Here is a 25,128-nt window from a genome sequence, read left to right on the forward strand (position 1 = left end):
TTTGAAATACCCTGTTTTACTTTTTTTTTTCCTGTGTAGACTGTGAAGCCATGTTCAGATATCCATGGTGACCAGGTTGGCAGATATTCAAAGGTGTATATAAGAACTCCATTCAGATTCCCAAGCAATCATTCAAAGGCAGTTATATTAGGCACTGTACAGTTCCAGTAACAGACTTCTCACTGGCCCGTGCAGTTCCCAGTGGAAGGATATGTAAAGGATTTTCTAACATCACAAGGCAAAACTTGGGGAATTTGGAAAGCCTTCAATTCTTTAATGATCCAGCTCCATTATTCAGCAAAAACTTCAGTTCCAGAGAAAATATGTTTTTTTAAAGGCTTCTCTGGCAGTTTCTGTCGAGCTGGGGTAGGTGAAGCTTGATGCCACCATTCACCATTCATACAAGCCATTGTTATAACTAAATACACTGGGAGTGACAATATTTCCTGCCCCATCTCATTTTCAATTTTGTATGATTCAAAACACAAAGTCATTTATTTATTTATAACTGCATGAACAATTGATTGCTGGAGATGAATACTTTAGATTTGAGCTCATGTAATTTCAAGTTTTTAGACTGCGAACATTATAAACTACTGGATCACTCCATTCCCCACCTCCACCAATCCAGAGGTCTTTTTTGTATTACGGTATTAGAAAATAATTACAGTATTGTTCATAATGCATAAAAACAAAAGGGGGTGCTCCCAAAAACACATTAAAGTCGGTAAAGAAAAAAAGGGATAAAAACGATTTAGCAAATTTTACAAATGCAAATGCTAATGCACATTAGCTGTGCTCTTTCTGTAAGTGCAATATCTACAAAAATAAATGTCACCTATTAAAATCGAAAAGAATCACACCCTCACCCAACTCTGCATAGCTGCCATAAGATCATCTAGGAGAAGATGCCGGAGGTGATAATTGACTGAAATATGTGAATTTACATTGATCGGCACACTGGTACAGTTAGACACGCAAGTCTGAGAGTGCATTACTTCTACATCACATCACAGACGTTAACTATACACTTTTGTTCAGCTCCACTGGTGAGCCGTTTTTTCATCATGATCATTTTATAGCTTTTCAGGTGCATCTAAAGAGGAGATCATGCTTTACTCACACGGCAGTCTCATGTGCCACATACAGAAGAAGCATGTTATAGCAATCGCATTCACTGTATAATCAAGCCAAGACTTTCATTCAAGGGACTCTCTGCTAAGTCCCCTGTGTCAGACAGTTTTGGAAAAGGTAATTGCATTTCTCTTCTGGCAGATGACACTTTTTTTAGGTGTTTAAAACGAGAATCTCAAAAGCTTGCGCGAATGGAGTAGACAACGACACTCTGAAAACAATCTTTTTAGAGACTCCAGCTGTGCTACAGCTGCCGCATAGTCCTAAACAGGGAGCTCCATTATTTTTACACAATGTCAGAAGAATAGAAGATGAACAAGCATCTCTGCAGCATGATGCACAGAGCAACCCCGATCGCTTTTGTGGGCGACTGTGGTTTTAAATACCTTCTGTCAGTGCCTGAGTTTTAAACATTGCTTTTTTGCAGACTTAGTCATCTTATTCATACAAAGCACAATTCCTCCCTGCAACTGTCAGAACAGTTTGTGTTAAAGTCTATTCCTTTTTAAAACCTGTCAGCAACATTTTATCACTGAGCTCAAAACCCCTTCACATCCCACTGGCAGAGAAGTCTGGTATAAGCCTCTCCTCCATTTCTCCTCAATCACACACCAAAATGATCGAATTCTATTACCAAGCGCAATAAAACCCAGCTAATTGGCCCTTATTAACACAATGAGGAGCTGCAAATCAACTTCACTGACGTAGCAAGCGTATTCACTGGAGAGCTGTGGGACCACATGGATACATGTAAATATTATTCTCCTAACGCATAACATCATCTGATTGCTGCTGGGCAACAAGGAAACACTCTGTCTATTGATTGTCTTTTTTAATACTGACACTGAAAATGTAAGACTGAAATAATTCTTCTGAAGTTTAACACAGGATTTAAAAAAAATAAGTACATTAAAAACCAAAGCTTATTTTGGATTTCACATTTATAAACAGCATTTCTCGACACAAGGTATTCATTTTTTTTCCTGCAAGTACTGCATGCATAATGTAATATCTAGCAAGCATTGCTTTCGTATGCAATTAACAAAATCGCAGGAAATGTGTAATTGAAATAGTGGTTCGGTTCATTCCCTAGTGTTGTTTAGCTTTGCATGTGTGATATTTTGCAAATAATTATGTAGTGGATGAAAATAAACAGATCAAATCTTCACTGTAGCAAAATTAACTTCACCATCATGACCCCCTTATAGCACAAGTATTGAAAGAACACACAATTACAGGGGCTTCTTTTTTGGCTCAGTTACTGTGCGCAAGGAAAAAAAAACCCAAGTTAACACAAAAGATGGAGTAATTGCAGAGGAAGCCTGCATTTAATTATGAAATATGGCTATTGCTCATGAAGATCAAATGCAGCTTGCTTTAATTAAAGTTCCTGCAGGAGAAGTAAAAGTGTGGATGCAGAATGCACTCTATTCCATTTCCTCTTTGGTCTGGCCTCACTGGCACCAGCAGCGCATGAAGTACTCATTCACTGCAGACAAGCACACTTACACTGAGCAGAGGCACCCAGGCAGTGCTTCAGGAGCTCTATTACACACAAAACAGCCTGTCCTTGAAAACCCAGGACCAGATAACAGCTGCCAGCTCTTCAGACTCCTTTATCTGACATTAAAGGATTTTCATTAAAAATTAAATAAAAGTGGGCAGCACTGTGGCACAGTGGTTAGTATTGATGCCTCACAGTGCTGGGGCCCTGGGTTCAATTCCCCGTGTGCTACTGTAGGGTTTGTATGTTCTTGTTGGGTTTGGGTGGGTTTTCTCTTGGTACTATGGTTCCCTTCCATAGTCCAAAGACATACTGTATTGGTAGGTTAGTTGGCTTTTGAGAAAATTGACCTTTGTATGAGTGTGTGCGTGTCTGTGTAATCTGCCCTGCGATGGACTGATGTCCCATCCAAGGTGTACCCTGCCTTGTGCCCCTTGCTTGCAGGGATAGACTCCATCTCCCCTGAGTACTCCCCTTATACTGGATAACGCAGATAAAACATAAGCACAGGGCAGGGAAGATTATTACATTCAGTGAAGCAATCACATAATACAATATTTTCTTTCATATAGCAATATTTCCACATCTCTGTTGAAGTAAAACAGTGGAGGAAAAACTTGGGCAGAAAACCTATTTGCAATTTATAATTTTTGGAGGAATAAATCTGTCCATTGTGTTTCGCTTTTTAGGCTTTTTAGGGAGTCTTTTTAAATGCTCCAGTAATCACTCTTTTTTATTGATCACATTTAAAACAAGGATGCGATGCAGGGAATTCTTTATGCGTGCGCATTAAATAATGCAGATAAATAAAAAGAAATTGCTTCAGTAAGCTTTTGTTAAGACTCACAACTGCTTTCTTTACCCAAGTAAATTAAAAAAAAAAATCAAAGTTTTCTTTTTAAAAAGAATCAAGTCAAGATTTAATATTAAACTGTGAACATATTGTTATTCTCATTTACTTATCTCCCTATTCTGTTTGAAATTGGTAGGTGATCTACCCAGCTCGCGATTTCAGCAAGGGAGTATGGTCCTTGTGCACTGCCAGTTCCATCTCTGCATTCCCTAATGGACAATTAGCCTAGGAGAGAGGAGTAACATGGATCTTGATAGCAACAAGGCTAACTCACAGGCGTGGCAAGTGAAGGATACCTTCGCTGGCTCAACTTCAGTGGTGGGCCTGTGATGTCGTGATTGTGTCAGGAATTTCTTCAGGTTTCCCAGCAACCAGCGAGGCATTTGTGACTGGTCATCAGCACCGCACCCATTCAGAAGAGCCACAGCCCTGCCCTTGCCTATGTCCTCCGGTTGATCGCCGAGCAGACCATGCTGCCAAATTCATGGAACGAGAGAGTGTGAGCTCTGAACAGACCAGAACTGGAATGCTAATGCCACAGCGAAATGGATGCCAGCTAATACCACTGAAGATGGATCAATTTCTTTCTGATTGCATCTTATTTTCCTTCGCTGCCCAGTGCTTACTGCTAGAATAAAAAAAGCATGCAGAGCACTACTGAAAACCAAGCCACTCAGATGTTCCTACCCATTCAGCCTGCCACAGCATTTTTTTTTAAAGTGGAAATACTGATAGGACCTCTGGGGAGGATTGTATATGAAAGTGTTGGGAAGGAGACACACCAAGAACTCGGCTTGGGCCTTCCCAAGATGCTCAATCCATACAGACATAATTCTGAACCCAGGGTGAGTCCTGTAGTCCAGATGTCACCAGCTTGAGTCCAGGCCGTGTCATTAGACAATTATTTTTGTCACCAAATGTTTGTCAGGCAAGATCTGCAAAATGCACAAGTAACTTAGGAATCTGAAGCTACTGACTGTTGAGTTAGCCTTTTGAGCTAGGAATAGGGGTTAATTTGACATTTCACAAACAATTATATGATACAATGTAGAGTAGAAATAATACTTCACCATATAGCCAAACTACTTCGTCTATGTCCTAATATTTACTGCTTTTTTCAACTCCTAAGATTTTGACTGTATTCTTGAAAAATAAATCTGAAAACAGACAAACTGATTTGTCAAATAGAAAATAAACAACTGATGTTTAGGGATACCCAGAAACCTGCTTTGAAACCTTTTGTCTTTCCCCAGAGGAGACAGGTGAAGACATCCAGCCCTCATTGGCCTCAAAGCAAGTGAGAAGGACTCACAATATTGAATTGTGCATCGCACTGCAGCAGCTCTCCCAGAGAGACTGTTGTCTTTAAGATGGCTAAATCAGAAGTGTGGGGAGGCCTCTTTTGATCAGTTAATTTTGAGACAGATGATGTTTTTAGTCATCCGTGCTGAGACATTATAGGAGAAGAAGCTAAACTTCTCCCGAAGCTTAGTGCAGAGGCAGAAAACACTGCACAGCCAATTAAAAATACACGGGAAACAATTTCCAGGAAAAAAAAAAGACAAATTTGTCTGCGTCAGCCATATGGCTAGCTGGAAAAATTATATCTGACACATAGCAGAGAAGCTTGTTTGAAAAGTAAAAAGATTCCAGTACTTTCTGTCAGAATAACTATCCAATTTAATTGTAATTTTTAACAATTTCAGCAGGTGCCAGAACGTCCACAATTTATTTTCAAAATTCCATTTCAAGCGTAAAATCAGCCACTTAAATTGAAATGAAATAAAACTCTTAATTGAAAGCGGTCCTTTGCCCAGTTCAAAGGAGAGTAGAAGGAACAGTAATAGCTTTAGCTTTATTTTGAAAACTTTCCAGGAATGCCTTCAGCATGAAATTCAATAGGTCATCTGTTATATACCTCCCCCTTTCAGAGCACATTGAAGCTCCTGCTCAGTTTTAAGTTGCAGAATGGTATTCCACGCTCTTAATGTAACCCAAGGGATATAAGCATCCTGCTAGAGAAAAGATTGGTCCTACAAACCAAGAAGCACTGCTTCAGCCCGTCCTTGGACTACCAGAGTTAAACTGAGTTTACATTTGGCCCAGGTTAGCACCTCAAGCCACAGACCAATGATCCATACAGAGATAGCAGCTGGTGATCCTAGAAATTCAGAGAGCAAACGATAAAGAAAAATGCGGAGAAGACAAATTCCTAATAGAAGAAATTGTATATGGCTAATAAAGTGATCTTATCTGATCTTGATATGGTTAGTGCTGCTGCCTGGATTGGATTGTGAACTGCGATGCCTTATGTGCAGATGCCTCGCATGCAACTCATGTGTCCATGTGACTTTTCTCCAGGTGCTCTTGTGTTCACCCACCTTCCTTATGTTAAGTTCATTTGTGTCTAAATGACCCTTGTGTATATTTGTGTGTGCGAGCCATACAATAGACTGGCAGACCCATCTGTATGTAGTCCCACCTTCCACCCGACTTATCTGGCGTAGCTTTTTATTAACAGGAATGAGCAACATCCCGATACTGGATAAACATTGAGAGGGTTTGTGGGGAGAAATGACAAATGACAAGCTGGATGCTGGAGGGCAGTTCATGTTTGAATAAAGTCCAGCCAGGGAAGCTGGGACTTCCTGAAGGAACAGCTGAATCACTTCTGCAAGAGGGGAGATCCCTATTTTAAACCTTATATGCAGTGTTTTTTCAAAGATAGCCTATATGCCAGCATTTGTTCGGATAGAGGAAGTTCATAGGCTGAAATAAGGTGCATACGTTTCCCCCACCTTTCTAAGCTTAGAGCATTAAACAAGGAACACAACTTTTTTTTTTAATACATACTGCAGTACAAAGATATCACACACACCCGAAGGGAATCCCCATGTTAAGATGCAGTTGAGCAATAATTATATTGCATAAAGTTCATACTCTTTTGGAAGAGACAGCAAAGTACTGGACATAGCAGCATGTATAACACTGACTGATGTCTCCATATGTATTTGTCTGTATTTCTCAATAAGGTATATGCAGCGTAAACAGACATCCCAGACACTTTCTGGGGAACAAAATGGAAAGCTCTCGTCACATTCTGTGGCTTGCGGTTTCTATGGTGATTTTAGAAAATCCGATTCCACGTCTGGAGCTGTGGTTGTTTTTATCGAACCCACTGAACAGAGCATATCATAGCTGAACTGGAAATTATAAGAATCATCACGCACTCTACAGGCAACCTGGAATAGATGGTTTCAGGAAATACGCCAACATAATGTGAGAACAGGACAGAGGCAATTTCTGCCCTCTATTTTCTGCTAAAAAAAGGGATGGAGAGTGTATTGTTTATTTTTACAGATACCTACTGAATATATGAAAAAACAGAAGCCACCCAAAACCCAAAGGTAGCATGATATTTAAAGTCAATGTTTAGTTGGATTGTTTATGTCTTCACAGTGAAATAAACTGATGAAACATGTACAGAACATTGGAAATGTGGTGATTTTGGTTTAACGTTGATATAATGTATTTTATTGATTTAAATTGGAGAACTCTGTCAGGGGGACTCATATACAGGCAAGTATCATGCAGCTAATTGCTAGTTACCTTTTCCAGATGGCCTACAGGTATATAAAGTGGGAGAAAGTGAAAATGGAAAAAGAAACAGACCTTCCCTTTAGCAGTCAGACGCCTGGTAAAATCATTTCCATAGGAAAGGTACTGCAGGTGAACAACCTTCATTTAATTATTAGCTTTTACATAATGAAGGTACAAAAATAATTTGAGCCTCTGCTGTTCCTTCTGAATGATCGTGCTCTCACCCTGCCCGAGAGCTGCCCTGTTGCATTGGGCTGTCTCTCTGGCATACAGACCAGGGACAAGGAAAGGCATATTTTTCAAAAACTTGAATGGCTACAGTAGATACGGAAACACAGAACTATGTTTTCTGCACATATAGCGTCTGCCTGACCTCTTTCATTCCTCTGAGCAAGTCAGGAGTACAAAACACAGGTGAAAAGGTGACGAGACAAATGATGCGCTACAACGTTCACTGTAAGCAAAGCTGACTGCATGAAAAATTGGTCTGGTGCTGTAATGGAGGAGAAACCAGAATTACTGATCAATGGGGTGAGAAACCAGAATTACCGATCAATGTGGTAAAGACATAGAACCTTCAGGACAAGACAGAACATTTTTAAACAATATCTCCTGTTTTGGGGAAGAGGGGAATGTTTGCTTCCAAAGGGTTTTGAAGTTAAGCTGTTCTGCAAAATCAACTACTTCTTATCTATCTATCTTCATTATTATTCCAGGGGTACCACACCAGGTCACAAGTAATGAGATACTGCTCCATTGACCATTTAATGAACAGTAAAAAACACAGATCTACATTATAAAAACAAGAAACATCCAATACAACAGGGACTAATGTGAATTAGTAATCCATTACTTCAGAATTCTGTTGTCCCTCACAGAAAAGCAATTTAATTTGCTCCTTTTGCCTCTTGTTAACATGTTCTGTAGTCGTGCCGGTGGATCTGGAGAATATTACATCTGCTCAGGACAGCGGGGTGTTGATTAAAACCTGCGAAGAGCAGGACACCAAGATTTATCCAGGAATCAAACTGGGATTGCGATGGGCTAATTTTTAATTAATTTCTGATTAACCATGAACACAATTCCACATATGCAATAACATCTTTTGGTAAACTGCAGCCAACCGAAGAAAGAAAAAAAACAAGGGAAATTTTCACACATCCATCTAGTTTTTTAATCAAACCGGGACAGGATCGCAGGGGGAGCCGGAGCCCATCCCAGAAAGCAACAGGCACAAACCGGGGTACACCCTGGACTGGATGCACTGGGGGGAGACACACAGACACCAACACGCACACACTCACGCCAGGGCCAATGTTACAGAATTATCCCATCGGCATGTCTTTGGGCTGTGGAAGGAAACCAGAGCACCAGGAGGAAACCCACGCAAACACAGGGAGAACGCACAAACTCTACGTGGACGGGAATCGAGCCCAGCCCTGTAATTCAGCAAATCCTATCCACAGTGCCACCGTGCCACCCAATTTCCTTGCATCTGAGAAACAACCGCAAAATCCTCTGTGCAGTGTAGCTTGAAAAGCATCTCAAGGCACTGGGGTTAATAAATTAATTAATTAATCAAGGTTAATAAATTAATTGTCATCCATCCCTTGTCAGAAAGGCACACCTTCCTGTGGAGAGATCACCTGGTGCCTCGCCTGGAAGCACAGGACACACAGTGGAATTTCACCCTGGGTGGGACACTAGTCCATATGCATACACAAGTAGACAGGGACAGTTTGGAGACCCAAATTGATTAAGCCTGCATGGTTTAGGAAGGTGGGAAGTAATTGCAGCACCTGGAAAACACCGACTCTTAAATGGGAGGAAACTCTACAACTCTTCACAGAGACTCCCCAGTCTGGAACTGAACCCAAGATTCAAGATTTAAACGATAGAAACTCTAACTCACATAAGTAGCACCAGACAGCTCAAGAGGTTTTTTTATTACAATCAAAGCCAGTTCATTGTATCTATCAAAACAAAAATGAAAAGCACACAGCATGATTGCTTAGTTTTTTAAATTTATTTCCAAGCCAACATTTCATCTCCAGCTCACAGTCAGTTCCCATAAGCAATTCTACTTGTAATATATTTAACTATATCGGGCCCAAGTAAGCCCAGAAATGAAACACAAAATGACTCATGTATTGAGTGTATAATGAGAGGGAATCAAAGGTCTAGTTTTCAAAAAACACGTTTCTTTGAGACCAAGAAGGTTTGTATTCATAAAACAAAAATCCATACAACAGATTCTTCAGAATGTTAGGTTAATTGCAATTTTTTGAAACAGGAAAAACCCCTGCTAGGGCAAAATTTAAAAGAAACAACCAACAGCGTTTAAAGAATGGATTTAATGGGTTATTTAATTTAAACCATTTGGATGGTGAATATTTCTAAGGGGCTGTGGGGAGATTTTCAAATGATAATGCCAGTTGTAATTAAAAAATCACTATTTAGCATAAATTTTGGCATTTTCATTTGGTAATTAAGCACATTTCTTTATTAAGAAATCATCCTCATTTGAATTGCAAATGCATGTTGATTTACATAAGTATTAACAACCATCGATATTTGAAACGACGACATGTTTGTGTGGGAATTTTAAAGGAAATCAGTGTTAATTATTGTTTTTGGGGAGGCAATTTGCTTCTAAAAAAGGGTGGCTTTAGTTAAACAGTTACATAACCAGTCTTTGCTGCATAGGCTTTAGAGAAAATAATGGTCTTGCTGGAAGCTGAAACTGCAAATGTTCTTTCTGGGTTTGAAGACCCTGAGATTGACAGAGCCCAGCATCAACAGTGACAGCACAGGACCAGGCATAACATTTTAGATGCTGCTGATCTGGAATCTTGATTATGACTGGATAACACAGCTATTGCCGACCTTCCTGAATCTCATGGGAAGGTCATACTGTACCTCCATATGCAGGGGTCCTTCTGTGTCCTTACAGAGAGTTACTCATGATTTGACAGGGCTCAGTCAATGCACCCTGTCTGTATACATCAGTATGTATCAATGCCTGCATTGATCAAAAGAGTTAACTTTCCTTAAGTTGGTGCCCCACTCAATGACATCGACTGCACATACCTCGCACTCAAACAGCCACTAGCGATTACAAATTGATATATAAAATTCTTCTCTAAAAGTGTGGCTGATTTGGGATGTATTGTTCAGTGTGTCAAACACACTTTACGTGAACAATCCGCTTTCACCTGCCATGATCTGAATATTTTGACAGGATCCAGTATTAAATTACTTTAAGGGAAGAAATTGTCTAAATGGTATATAGATAAGCACAGAAATAAGTCCTATGATAATTCAATATGTATTAGTAAAAAAGCATCTTATTGAAATGTATTGTACAGGGATGAAACATAATTCATCCATTATAGCAAATTCAAGGATGTGAGCTGCATTGCAAGACTATACTGTACAACATATTTGATAGAGATAAAACTTTATCACAGCCGTGGACACATACACTGTATGATACAGTATATTGTGGCCTATCCTGTGGATTGTGCGTATGAGAGTACAGTATATACAATTCATTCTAGGTAAGGAGAAGGGAATTTCAATACAAGCTGTTATTAAATTCTGATTAAGCTGGAAAAATAAGTATTATACAAGCCATATACCAATTTTGTTTTGCTGTGAGGTTTAAGTGTCTGACTTGTGGAATATACCTTCTGGATTATTCATCCCAAATATTCACAGAGCAACAGTCCCGGCTGCGCTGTTCAAAGAACAGGAAAACCCCCCCTCGGTTGGAGAAACCCCAGCAACAGGAGCAAAGGATTGTGTCAAAGAGACGAGAGTGAGGAGTCCACAGCTGCAGGGATTCTGCCCTTTCTACCAGACTGCCAGAAATGACAGCGTCTGTATCTGAAGACGCGCTCAGGCTGGGTCTGTTGCAGCTCTGGTCAGTCACATTAAAATACAACCCACTGGCTCAGAAGGCAATTTCCCTTGTTACTAAAAGGAGGCTCACATGTTCCTAACCACGACGTTGAGATGTCAGTAAGGTGCGGATTTTACTGGAAATCGGCCACTTCGCGCTGAAGGAAGTCTGACATATCACCACCATGGAGCTCTAGGTCTTTGTCACGTTCAGCAGCTGTCCACGCAGAAGCGGGGCTAAGAGAGCTCTCCTGCCTATGTGCCGTGTTTCTCCACAGCTGCTGTCTCTCTTTCCTCCTGCAGGACAGCACAGTTCAGCTCCTGCTTCACAGCTAAAGGAGCTTCACGTCCTTACTCACCCAGTCCAGGTTACACGGTCTCCCCTAATCCGCATACCAACTATCAGCCCCCCAGAATGATTCTCTGTCTGATTTCCAGTCCCTCCAGCTTTAGGAGCCAGCAGCTAGATGACCCTGCAATTCACCACTGGCAGCCCACTGAAGCTCAGCAGGTGTGAGCCCGGTCAGTACCTGGATGGGGGACCTCCTGGGAAAAACGAAGGTTACTGCTGGAAGAGGTGTTAGTGGAGCCAGTAGAGGTCGCTCACCCTGCAGTCTGTGTGGGTCCTAATGCCCCAATATGGTGATGGGGACACTATACTGTAAAAAAGGCACTGTCCTTCAGATGAGATGTACTGTAAAACTGAGGTCCTGACTCTCTGCAGTCATTAAAAACGCTTGGGTGTTTCTCAAAAAGATTAGGGGGTTTACCCAAATGTCCTGCCCAAATTTCCCTATCCTTTACCAGTCATGGCCTCCTAATAATCCCCATCTAATGTGTGAAGTGGCTTAATTTAACTGCTGTTCTCCCCACTGATAGCTGATGTGTAGTGAGTGTACTGGCACATCATCCAGGTGGGGAGTTCCCATTACCTGTAAAGTGCATTGAGTGGAGTGTCAAGAAAAGTGCTATATAAGTGTAAGGGGTTATTATTATTCCTACACCAGACAGATATTACAAATGTGCACGGCATGCGTTGAATACAAGGCTATTCAGAATATTGTGGGTGGGAAATTCCTCACACTTTCAGAATACTAGAGGATGTTGGAGCCTCGTGAATGGCACACTCCAAACACGAGGTGGGATTCCTCCAAAAACAGACATGCAGCTACCCGAATCCAAGCTCTGAAAACAGGGGCGAGGTGAAGGAGCTGCAGACTGTCTGTCACACGAAAAATAGAAAATGAATTGTTTTTAATTGTTCAATAATGAATGAATGCCAGCTCTGTACAAAAATAACAAAAGGAAATTACAAAGCCAGTTGTACTAGCTCTCTGAGTAACAGCGGAAGGCAGACTGTACAGGGATATTCTGTTTAATATGAACATTATCTATAGGATATTTGTGGCATACTAACTTGCAATACTCAGAGTACTTAAAATTCCAAATACTTGTACCATGTAAACATACTGAATCTCAATTAAACATGCTTTAATCCAAGGCAGATCCAATACATCTTCTGCACTGTTTCTAAAAATCCACACAGATCTTCCTCACTTGACTTGATAAGGGATGATCTGCAACAGCACTCATTATTTGTCAGGCCATATCTGATTTAAGTAACTTCTTCCCAAACTATTCCACGTCATTGTTCAAAGTAAACAAAGCAGAGAGCAATCTTGCATTTGGATGCGATCTGCTCGAATACTTGCACACTGAGACTCGCTAATCTCTCACTCTGTTCCTGGTCTGTTACACAGGGAGAGTTTTCAAGAGGCCCTGTCACAAGGAGCAACATGTGCCTGAGGCAGCGTAACTGGAACTGTGTTGTCCCTATAAGGCAATGTCCTACAAGAAAGAGATTATCACTTCTATCAAACAGGAAAAAATAACGTCTCTTGTACAGTATCTCTCTCTCATCAAAGACTGCAGCAGGCGGCTAAATTAAATTATTAGCAAATGAGGGGTGCTAAAAAAAAAGTATGCATGCGCAAAAGGACTCGAATCAAATGTTTAGACACTTTCGGCAGAGAGATATGTCGCACTGGCTGAATCTGTAAAGAACCATGGAAAAACCCTCCAGGCTCTGCCACAGGCAGAGTTCCTTCTCAGAATGATAACTTGCAAATTAAATTATTATTATTTAACATCAACCTCATTTAAAGAATTACTGCACGGCGTGTTTTGCATCTCATTTTCGATCACATTGTCACAATGTGAAAATGGAGCGTTCCTTTCTCTAGACACTCTCTCAGATTTGCATCAGTACTCTCTCTGCGTCTTAACCGTCTGGGGGCAATCTGTTGCAACTTCACACCTTCCAGCTTGGCAAGAGACTGCGGAGACCTGGCATTAAAACACTGTAATACCACCATTGCTGACACTTGATTTGGATTCAGGCTATCCAAATCAGGTTTTAAGAAAATGCTGGCATGCCAGCTGCCCTGTGTTTGCACAGTGAAAGCCAAGCCGCATAAACAGAAGGACAACAACGTTCTTCTTACCTGTTCATGGTACTCAATGCCCATGCTCAACGTGTTGATCAGGATGGCGATCATAATCCCCCGGTTAAAATATTTGCTCTCCACTATCCGTCTGAGTCGATCGCAGAACGCATCCCAGCACCGCCTGATGCGGTTTTTCTCCTTCGGTCTGCGCTGCCTGTGCGCGCGGCAGCCCAGGTGGTCCGCGCCGTGCCGTAGGTCCTGTGTGAACTCGTAAACCATGTCAGAGTCCGACTCTCCGCTCTCGGAGTCGCTGGGCTCCAGCTCGGGGTTCTCCAGGACCCTGGCGCAGTACGGGCACTTCGCCATCTCACAGGACAGCTGGCTGGGCACGGTACCGGACACAGGGAAGGGAATGCTGAGGCCTGAGAGCCGGCTCGATCCCCGACACACCCCTGAAAAACACGGGAGAAACGGCACCAATGTGAGACATATTTGGGTTAACCTATTCAGTATCTTGTATGTGGTAATCTGTGTAGCGCGAGTGAAGTTTTGTTTATTCACTGACCCAGGGAAAAGTGTGTGGGATGGGACGGTTGAGGAGACAACGAAGGCTCGCTCTGTGTCCGTTATTCTTTTTCTTCTTTTTTTTTTGGTCTGCCAGTTCTTTTTATCGATAAAGTTTGATAATCCGCCAGTGGAAGCTTTGTTTTCCTTCATATGAATGCCTAAAGCCCTAAACCGAACCCAGGACTTTACATGCATTTGGTGGCAGCAGTGTAAACAAAAAAAAGAAGAAGAAAAGAAATAACGGACACGGAGCGCGCCTTCGTTCTCTCTTCAACCGTCCCACACCACACACTTTTCCCTGGGTCAGAGAATAAACAAAACTTCACCACCACATACAAGATACTGAATATGTTAACCTAAATACGTCTCACACCAGTTTACGGAGAAGGTCAGGAGAGGCCTCACTCCCATCCCCTCCATCCCTTGCTGGTTCTTTTCCAAGGCCTGCCTTCTGAAGACGGGGGAATCAATAAAGCAGACTGCATCATTGCTGTTGACGTGATTGTTGCGCCTCTCCACTTATTATATTTGATTTCACGCCCAAGCCACGGCGAGTCAATTTGTGTAACACTGCGCTTTCTCCCTCATAATCTACTTTCCAAGCAGTGAGTGATATAACAAAGACCTTGTTTAGCATCTTGTAATGATTTGAAGTCGAGGCGATTCAAACATTAGCAACACTCCACCGTTACCGCGGACTGCATATGGGAAAGAGCAACGCTCTCAGTCTTTGCCTCTGCTTCAGAAATGACAGCAGCAGAACACGGGCTCTGGGTTTTATGAGCCTAAGCATTTATTTTAACGTTATTTAATCAGGAAACAAAACTGTAACAGATTTTTATGAGAGACACCTGACGGCGAGAATAGCTGTAAAATTATCTTTACTCAAGTTTTCTTTTACTGCATTACTCCAAGTAAGACAAAGCTTGAAATACAGTATGGTGCTTGACTTCATGTTTTTAAATTTCTTTCATGGTTTTGAAGCCCTTTCAAAGAGTAATATACCTTATATTATACAGTACATTTGCATAATTTTGCCAGATACACAGTTCTTTGATAAACGTCAAGCCTATAAGTGACAGACAAATCACATAAACATTAGATTGTACTGATAAAGTTAATGTCTTTGCATAGTTTTAAATATGCTTGGGTAGCCAAAGCAATCTAGAGAGTTGGCTGTCACCCCCTTTTCTTCATTTGATCCAAGTCTTTTACATATTGTTAAGTACAGCCAGTTCTGTCTCCATCTGTAAAGAGTCCTTCTAAATCACATTCAATTAAAAAATGATATTTTGTGTGGTACCCAACCAAACACTTTTTGGAACCAAGCCTACAGTCTCATATGTTCTATTCATTCTAAATCTTACTGGTTTAACCTTTGAGTCACTCAACAAGGGAAACAGAAAACAATCCGTATAGGAGCCTAGAGAAGCAGAAATAACTGGAATTTAATTCAGACCAGTGTAGATCCAGCTCTGGACATGATTAGAAGGGTCTTCAATTCTGACATTTTTCAGAATGGAGCCTTGTGTGTCTTGGTTCGTGTAGGGATACGCCGTGCCTTGTAAGAACATTCATCCCCTCTGAGTGATATCCTATTTGATATATGTGTATACCATTTTTTAAGTGAATATTTTCCAGAACCTAAATGCTCAATCTCAACACCTTTATGGGGGAAAAAATAATGAAATGTCAGCAAAAACTGAGAAGAAAAATATCGATTGCATAAGCAAGCACCCCCATGTGTCAATATTTGGTGGGAAAACCTTTGGCAGCAAGCAAGTCTTTTTGAATGAGTCTCAATCAGATTTGTACACTGGGAAGATGGAATTTTTATCGATTCTTACCTGCAAGACTTGCTCAAGCTCTGTCATGTTTGTTGGGGATCACAGATGGACAATAATTTTCAAGTCACACTTTTTCTATTGGGTTTCCATCACAACTATGACTTTTTCTATTCCTGGACATTCACACTTTTCTTGTACAGCCACTGTATTTTAGACGTGTGCTCTGGGTCACTGGCATGCTGAAAAGTGAATTTCTTACCCCAATTTTTAATTCTGTTGCAGAGTGAAGCAGGATTTTCTGTCTGTACTTTGGTCCATTCATTTACCACTCAGTTTTGACAAGCTTCCCAGTCTCTGCTAATTAGAAGCAGCCCATTAACATAGTGCTGTCACAACCATGTTTGACAGTAGGGATGGTGCTCAATGGGTGAAGCACTGGGTTTGCACCAGGCATAACTCATTGCATTTAGACCATACTCTTTCAATCTTGTCACATTTGCAATATCACTTAATGCTCTGTTGCAAACCCCATGTGGGATTGGAGATGGATTTTCTCAGTAATAGCTTTCCTCAGCTTTGTGGAGCGATTGGGATTTTGTTTGCTCATGGATATATTCTTCCATCCCAGCCAGAACTCAGAAGCTCTTTCAAGGCTGTTGATCTCATGGTGATTTCTCTACTTAGTTTATTCCTTGCCCAGGTGAAGGGACTTCTTAATAATAATCATGCTCAAGGTCTTTGAATTTTATTATAGGGTACCATTCTGTTCTACAAAATGTATCCTTGAGTTGTTTTGAAAGCTGCTTAGTCTTCATTGTATAATCTTTGCTTGAAATTTATTCTCTTACACAGAATGTGAACCACTATTATTCCGCACAGAGGCCACTCAGCTGTGTTATTTGTCAAAATCACTTTGTGCACCTGAGCCAATTTAGGTTTGCCATAATGAAAGGGGGTGATCATTTATGCAATCAATATATATTTTTAATAATTTATATATTTTATATATTGAAATATTGCTTGCAGTCTTTGCTGACATATAACGTCTTTCTGTTCAGACTGAGTATTCAAGTTCTAAAAGTATTTTTAGATACTTTGCAAAAAATGCAAATCCATCATTTATACTTCAATAAAAAGGGGCATTATTGGAAAGGTACTTTTGCACTTGTTTCATTACTTTATTTAAACTTGTTCCAGTGAGTCACTGTGCGTTGACTGCAAGGGAACAAGTAGAGGTGAAAGTGGAACTGCAGACCCAGACCGGTTATTGAATCTCAGTAACAAAATAAATTGATGGTATTGCAAAATTCTACAAATTCCAAATTAAGCACAAAATCATAAACTTTGTGAAAGTACTGTAGGTCGCCATGTTGCCAAGAGTTCACACGAATTGCAACGTGAAGCAGCCCTTCCTGCTCACTAGTCCCTGTAATGACTAATGTAGAATGATGTACGAGCGAATAAGTACAGGTTGTGCAGCACACATTTCACCACAGAAATGTTCCAACATGATCTGCATGCAGTTAACAAGTAAGTATTATTCTAATTATTCTTTTAATTTGGATTAAAAGAAATGTTTTCACAAGCCTGCTTGTTTACAATTTAATGGGGCCACTACATGCCACCAGATTCTGAATTGCAGACAGTGACAGCAACGTGGCGCCGCGCATACCTGGAAATTCTATTTTGTAAGGTACACTGGGAGGTTTTACACGTTGACTGTGCACGTATTACTTTCGCTGTGGTTTGAAATGCACTCCTCGATGCCGAAATTCGTTCTAACCCCCGAAATACAAAAAAAGCCCTTGTGGGTCCCCCTTTAATTCTTTCCCAATAAGAAGAAACACAATTTCAGCTGTCGGTCCTGCAGCTCAGCTCGCACCCAAAGAAGGCTCAGCCGGCCCAGGCTATTGAGCATGGAATTAATCTGCATTCGTTCCATATATTTACAGCGGGGCTGACTGGCCCAGAGAGGCAGCCTTTGAGCCGGCGATACAGTGCAGGGAAGTACTGTAGCTCTTACCGTGCTCCCCGACAAGCTGGTGCAGCCTGCCGTAGGGGTCTGGGATGCTGAGGTTGCCTGACCCCTTGTTCAGGCCCACAGGGTTGCTGCCATTTCTCTTGCCCTTGAGTTTTGGCGTGGTGCTGGCCCGGCTGCAGGCCGTGGAAGGGACGATGGTGGGGTAGTTTTTGCCCCCGTTCAGCCCGCCCACCAGCCGGACGTTGCCCGCCACGCTGGAAGACTTCCGCCTGGCCTGCGGCCCTTGAAAGTGGCAGTCTGCGTGGTAGATGCTGTGGACCGACTCTGTGCCCGCCGAGGGGCTCTGCAGGGCGGGCGAGGCCGGAGGAAGCATGAGCTGGGCCCCCGGCCCCACGGTCTTCATCTCCAGGACGTCGCAGATCTCGGAGGGAGCCCGGGCCCCGCGGGGGCTGCCGTTGCTGATGTGGTAGTGGTGGTGGTGGTGGTGATGGTGGTGGTGGACCAGGTGGTGAATGGAGCGGATCCGGCGCCTGTTGCGCCTCCGCCGGCTGGGGCCGCCGCCCCCCCCGCAGCTGTTGGGGTTGACTTTCTTCCGCCTCTTGTTCTGCCAGCTGGCGTAGAGCCGGGCCGCCCGGCGCTTCACCTTGCGGTACAGGTGGCTGATGTACTTGAGCAGCTCCTCGTAGCAGCTGCCCGGCTCGGAGAAGCTGGCCAGGGTGCTGTCGTTCGACAGGTAGCGGGCGCGCTGCTCCTGCATCAGCTGGTTCTCCCGCTGCTTCGTCTCCGAGAACTGGGTTGCGATCACAACCAGGCACAAGTTAATCATGAAGAAGGAGCCCACCTGGGGAATCAGAAACAGCATTTTTTTAAAAAAGAACACAAGCAAAAAGCCATTGGCATCTCAATACACTTATGGTGGCCACAATGCTTGGCCATGCGGAGGCTATACTTCTAAAAGTTAAGTTTAGGATATGTGAAAACGGATGTAAGATTATGAATAATAGTCTTGTTTGTCCCTCTGCATGACTTTTCACTGTTGGTCTGATTTTTAGGCTTTACAAACATGGGGATTTCATCTTCTAAATTATAAGGTAGATCATGATTTAAAGATCATATAATATATACACTCTGTTGTTGTTCATTTAACGGCAAAGGGTTTAACTCGCATCTAATAAAGTCTTTTATATATGCAAGCCCAGGTTGGCACCCTTTTTTTGAAAAATGAAGCCATACTTACTATGATAAGCAGTATAAAATATATAAAATTGTAAAAGGAATGTGCATCCATAACATAATACATGATGTCCACCCATCCTTCCAATGTTATCACCTGTAAAAGAAAAACAAATTTACAGTAAGAAGACTAGATGAGCAGACAGAGTTGGAGATCCAGAATCCAGCTGTCAGCAAGTCTTCGCTAGAGTGAATAACACTGTTTGTCGCTGCCACCTCCCGAAATTCAGCCAACATGCAAATTGAGGGTTTCAAAATAAGAGACCTATCAGTTTAAAAACAAAACATAAGCAAGCAAGAAAAACTATTTCCATTGAAAGCAAAGGCTACACTTTAACACAAATGCCAACAGCTCTGAAGAACATAGGTGATTCATAATCGAGAATATTTCTGCCAGCAGCTGCAATCAGAAAAGCTGTCTCTCTCTGTGTCCCAGACAGCTGGAATCTCCGCCATCACATCCACATTCATCCGAAGAACTTTGCTCATAAGAAAACCATAAGGGCTCTTTTATGCAGTTTCAATGTTTACAGGAACAGCAAATATAAAAGGAGAAACTTAAGAGTCTGACTCAAGCGTTTCAGCAGCTTCCCTATTTATGAATTTCAAAACATCGTTTGGAGTGCTGTCGAATGTTCAGTTTTGTATCCCAAGGAGGATGGATAAGCTGTCCCTCACACCAAAATCTTTTCATCTCAGCACAAGTGTTTTCTGCATGACTCTTAATTTCCTTTTTTCTTAAATCCTGGGCACTGAACCATTAAATGCACTCAGACACCACACGATGCATTCATACTGCATTTGATTTCATTACGATATTTGTTCCATATGATTTTGTCTGATACTGAAACACCATATTCATTTATTAGATGTAATTGGAAAGGAAACATATTCCCTTCTTTATCATAGGGAAAATATGATTGATTTCACAGCAGGGCTTATGTAGTGTCTGGACTATTTCCGAGTAGTGGCTGGAAGATTCAATTACAATGACTGGCAGCTACTGTATGTCCGCGACACACCCTCATTTCCTCCTGAGCATTCATCAGGCTGGGGATACTGTGACACACTCATCTCATAATCCGTCACACTGATAGGTTCCCTAAATCACTGTCTCGTGAGCTCCAAACACCCTCTCAAACACTGTCCCATCACCCCAGATGAATACAGTGCCTTACAACCATTTCCTCTAACTGCTGCAGTTCAAAGATTGAGGTTAATAGAGGCAGAACACTGCAGCAGGTTAGTACACTTGCTATTGTAGTTTTAATGTCTGAAATGCATTAGTCTGATTGAAATATTTTTGCAGTTTCTACTCTAAATTGTATGTTATGAAATATCATCACCAAAAAGTACTGTGGTTTAAAATCGATATTAGAGTGCATTGTCCTTCAGTCTAATATAGAAGACTTTGCTGTTTCTTGGTTTTGTTTTTCATTGCTCATTGCTGGAATACATGCCGGATTGAAAAATCAATGGGGGAGCTCTGTGGTGGAACACAGTTAAGTGCTTCTTCAGATGATGTCATCAGTTCAATCAGGATTGCCTTAACCTAATCTAAAAGCCCTCCAATCTGATGAACGTGAAGACATCTCGCTATTCCACTTAGTTATCTCCAATTGCCCCATCTATATCACTTCTCATTTCATCGGTGCATTTATAATTACCGAATAAAATGGAAACATTTTGCCCTAACATGAGAAAACAGTAGGAGATTTCTGTTTTGCGGTAGGAGTGTATCTGTTAGGAGGTACATAAGACATTAGAGGGAGTGGAGAGTATTATTTCAGGGGGCTTAAGTTTGTATTTGCAAATGAGCGGAAGGCAGGTTGTGGTCCAGGTGTTACCAGAGATTGCCTCAGCCTGCTGTCACTTGCAGTGGGGAAAGCCTCAGTTCAATGCAGGGCTACACTTCACTTCGATCGCACTACCGTTAATAAAAAAACCAAGCAACCTGACTCCAGTCTTCCTCTTGGAGGGACTGCTGCTGCCACAGAGGAGGCATTACTGGATGCTGCTTCCCTGTCATTAATCCTTGAGACACAAGGAGATGACGCTGGGCTTCCCCACACCATTATGCTGATAACTGTGACCTCGGAGGAGCATGAACTAATTTAGTGAGAGGGTAATTCAGCCTCATTGCTTATTCAATCCACTGCCCTTTAACGCGAAGCCTGCCTCAGGCCTGTGCCTGAAGTATGGCCGTACATATTAAATGATTTTGAACTGTGACAGGGGAAGGCTTCGTCTGTGGTGACTCAGACGTAATCTTGCACAAATGAACTGAAAAAGGGCAAGAAATGATAAACTTATTCATTTCAAATGCCTTCCATCTCATAGCTCATGAACCTAAGCTCTATAGCACACTTGGGAGCAGATGCAAATTGTCTGAGCATCTGATACAGTTTCAGGACTAGCACAGACATGTGGTCTTTACTGATGGTGAGGTTAGCTCAGCTGATAACAGTAAAGGGTCTTGGAGTTCCTCAAGTGCTGGTTGAGCCAAATTGTCTAGACATTGCTGATTCATGTCATGCTATTAAACAGTGTTAGCTGACTCCCCCTGGTGGCAGAAGTAGAAGACTGTTTGAGCACTGTCACAGTTGGCGGGGTTGAGTTGGCCTGTGTACCCTCAGCTTGAAACACTTGCAGCCCTTTCTATTTGCCAGCTGATTGGGAACTAGCACCTGCCTAGATTTGGACTAGCTGAATTACAATTCTGCTGTAGACACTGGTGGGGCTGACAGTGTGAAAGATGCTGGGGAGCTCAAGGACTTATTAAAAGGGAAGCCCATGTGTGTTCATCTCCCTCTTGTGCTAGGGAAGAGGCTCACTGAAGTGGAGGCTGCAGGCTGGGCAGCTTGAACACAATAACATTTGTGGACTGGATGAAAAGGAGAAGATGAAACGAAGGAAACACAGAAGAAGCAAGAATGACTACAGTCTGCTGCAAATTTCTTCTGCCAAGGACATCTCCGCCAAAAGGCTGTAAATCTAGCTGCCCCCGACCAGCACAAACACTCTCAATATCTTATTAACCAGCCCATCTGGGTCAGGAAGAATTTTACACAAGTCTTCCTGTTTTACACAAGCAGAAGATCACCCTCTAGTCAACCCTGCTGCTGCATATCAGGCCAGTTAAGAAGAAGACCCACCTGAAAAATGGCAATCCAGGCATATCCAATATTATCAAAATTAATAGCCCCTTTGTGCGGGTTCAGCTCTCCCGTCTTGCATACGTTATAATATTGGTTCCAGTTCACACAGCCGTTCTTGTTGGCCGTGTCAAGGCCGTAGGGAGAATGGCTGTAGTTGTCCATGCTGAGGAAGCATTCCACTCCATTCTCCTTCAGGCGTGGGACATCGTGACACCTCAGCATACCGTTGTCTCTGTTGGAGGAGCAGATGAAGGGGCTGTCCTCTCCTTCCTCGTGTTTGTAATAGGAGCTCAGGAAAGACAGGTTGTAAACCCTGCAGAAGAGACACGCACATATGCTGGCGTCACTTGGAAGTCTGCATTGGAAAGACTTCTCCGGTCTGGAAAGAACATAAGAGGACTGTTTGCAAAGGCAAGGGTCGTTGAAGCCAACTGGAGGAGATGCAATGACGGCTTTTAATTTTCCAGATGCAAGACTGAATCAACGCAGTGTGATGGATTTGTGCTTCCAAAGTTATGGGAATGAAGCCATCAGAGGCACTTAATCAGACTCATGATTTTTTTTAAATACAGAAACCCTCTTTTTCACCGAACAACCCAATCAACATGAACATTAATGTTTCATAAAACTGCTTTTGTGTATATACTGTATAATTCAATATGAAAGGCACTTTTGAGCAATCAAAACTGACAAATTGTCCCTTTCAGCCTTACTGAATGTACCAATTTCACAGAACAGCCAAGATTGACTGGTTATATTTGTCAGGTAACAGAAATTGCTGCTTCTTTCGGAGTATAAGCAGTAGTTGCCGAAAAGAAGATTTGTTCCTTCAGCGAGTTAGACTACATGACTCTCTCTGCAGTGAAAATGTAATCATTTCTTCTTCTTACACTTTATATTTGTGCTTAGAAAATAATAATGTGTTCCAAATAATAATATCTAAAAAGACTTTCTGTATTGTTTTCCTTTTTACTAAAAATGCAGGAGAACATATCAGTTTGAAAAGGAATGCATACAAAAATCCATCTTCTGGACTTCCTGCAAATGCTTGTTGTTGTGAACAACAGATTACAATTTCTACAAAGTACTGGGTAGAAACCACTGAATAGAATCATAAAACTAAAACATAGTTTGCTATTTCTTAGTTTGGTACTGCATTTTAAAGAATGTTCCGCGTGTTTGTGAATGTTTATTTGTCATGCTGACGATTGCTATAAAAAGGTTTATTAAAGGAGCAGTTTGAAGACACTCAGGGAAATTTGCCTTTGTCAGACAATTCTTCAAAGCATTTCTCATCAGGTTGGTTTTTGTAAACCACATACGCTTTCCCAAAAGCTTCCTTTCCAAAAGCTTGTTTAGGGAGAAATTTAATATCTAAAAGGGACAATAAAGCAGATAGAGAAAGTCAGCATTTATCTGACTTATATCATATTACTAAGAAAATCAAAGACTATTTTTCAGACTATTACAGTTCACAGATATGATGTGGTTAACTTCATGTAAACCATGTTAGGCTCACTAAGCGGTCGCAATAAAACTTGCCATTTGCACATTGACAATTGTAATACTAAAGCATTTAAAACCACATTGCAAAAAAACTACTCGATTCTGGACCGCTGTAACTCCTAGATGCAGTGCCTCACTTTTTACTTTGTAGCAGTAACCCACACATTACACCCTTTTGCACAAGCTGCTACACATTAAAAAATAAAATGAATGTTATTGTGTGAGGTGATCATGCACTGACAGACGTATGTTTAGACAAACAAAAAAGAAAGAAGCAAGTTGAAATAGAAGTACAATAGAAGGGGCAAGGTACAGTACCTAGAGGGATGAGAAAAGAATTACAATAAACAACCGAAAGCTTTAAAGCTCTGAACAGAATGATCCTTTATCACATGGTAACCATCATTTACACAAAACACATGTTGACAGACTGTACAGTTTACTTAATACCTGTATGGCAAATAGTCACTTTGAAGCATGGGAGATCTATTACTCTGTCGTAGCAGACAGGTCACGAGATGCCAATGTTCAATACAGTATGTTTTGCAGGGTCCTTAACACTGGCTGCCAGTATTGATAATCCTGGATGTTCTCAGAAAGCTGCTGCTATCAGATGCTGTCGATCAGCCTCTGACACCACTGTCACAAAGCATTGCAAACGCTTCAGGACATTTTGTCTGATCTTAAGAAAGTGTTTTCTGGCTTGCATGATGCAGATCTTTACAGGTATAGAATATTTATAATTTATAGGACCTTTTTTTCACTGCCTCTGGTGCTGATTACTCGCAATCCACATGTTAAACCTCAGGTGACTGCGTGAGTGAAAGACACAAGTTCTCTAAATAAGGACACATTCATGCTGCACTTCCTCATGAATCAAAGGGAATAACTGCTCGACACCGGTATATTAAGACCATGGAAAAGCCCCTAAACCAGTTTCAGGGATTTTAGATATCAATCTTCATCGATCTTGCAAGTCTTTCATCCTTTGAGACGCCTTCGGTGACACTTTGACATTTTAGGAAGAGGTGAAAATAACCCTCCTGTCTGGACTTCTACTCAATCAGATGGGATTTCCAAGGTGTTGATTTCTTTTCAGATAAACCTACAAGGAGCCACTCTAACACACTACACCTAGACAGAGCATATTTAGCATGACACTTAAGCAGGAGTAACAGCGCTAACTCATGCAGAGCACTCTGTGTATGTGATAGCAGTTGTAATCAGAAATTGCTCCCACTCCAACCATTTTCCCTTACTTTTTAACAACTCTATATTTAAAAAAAATGTTTCTGCTGTTTAAATACTAAGAAAACACTTTATCCACAAGCCATATAGAGAATTAATGTTTCAATACTGGAACACAATAGATGCTATTACTTGTAAATGTCTACCACAGGCCTTATGAGTGAAACATATGGGGCACATCTTAGCTCTTCATTACCGGTTACAAAT

At 41.6% G+C, this 25,128-nt stretch overlaps 1 protein-coding gene across 1 annotated transcript in view; it reads right to left on the reverse strand.

Annotated features, from left to right (window-relative positions):
* Window positions 1-25,128, reverse strand: part of cacna1ha (calcium voltage-gated channel subunit alpha1 Ha) — a 77,254-nt gene that overhangs the window by 39,022 nt on the left and 13,104 nt on the right. Inside the window, exons 5-8 of the mRNA XM_088936836.1 lie at window positions 22,165-22,480; window positions 19,014-19,106; window positions 17,819-18,617; window positions 13,499-13,893 (exon numbers count right to left, since the gene is read on the reverse strand). Of these exons, the coding sequence (XP_088792962.1) occupies window positions 13,499-13,893; window positions 17,819-18,617; window positions 19,014-19,106; window positions 22,165-22,480 (1,603 nt within the window). The remainder of the gene's footprint in view (window positions 1-13,498; window positions 13,894-17,818; window positions 18,618-19,013; window positions 19,107-22,164; window positions 22,481-25,128) is intronic.

This window comes from Atractosteus spatula, chromosome 18 (genome assembly GCF_055471065.1).
Source record: "Atractosteus spatula isolate fAtrSpa1 chromosome 18, fAtrSpa1.hap1, whole genome shotgun sequence".
NCBI lineage: Eukaryota > Metazoa > Chordata > Actinopteri > Semionotiformes > Lepisosteidae > Atractosteus > Atractosteus spatula.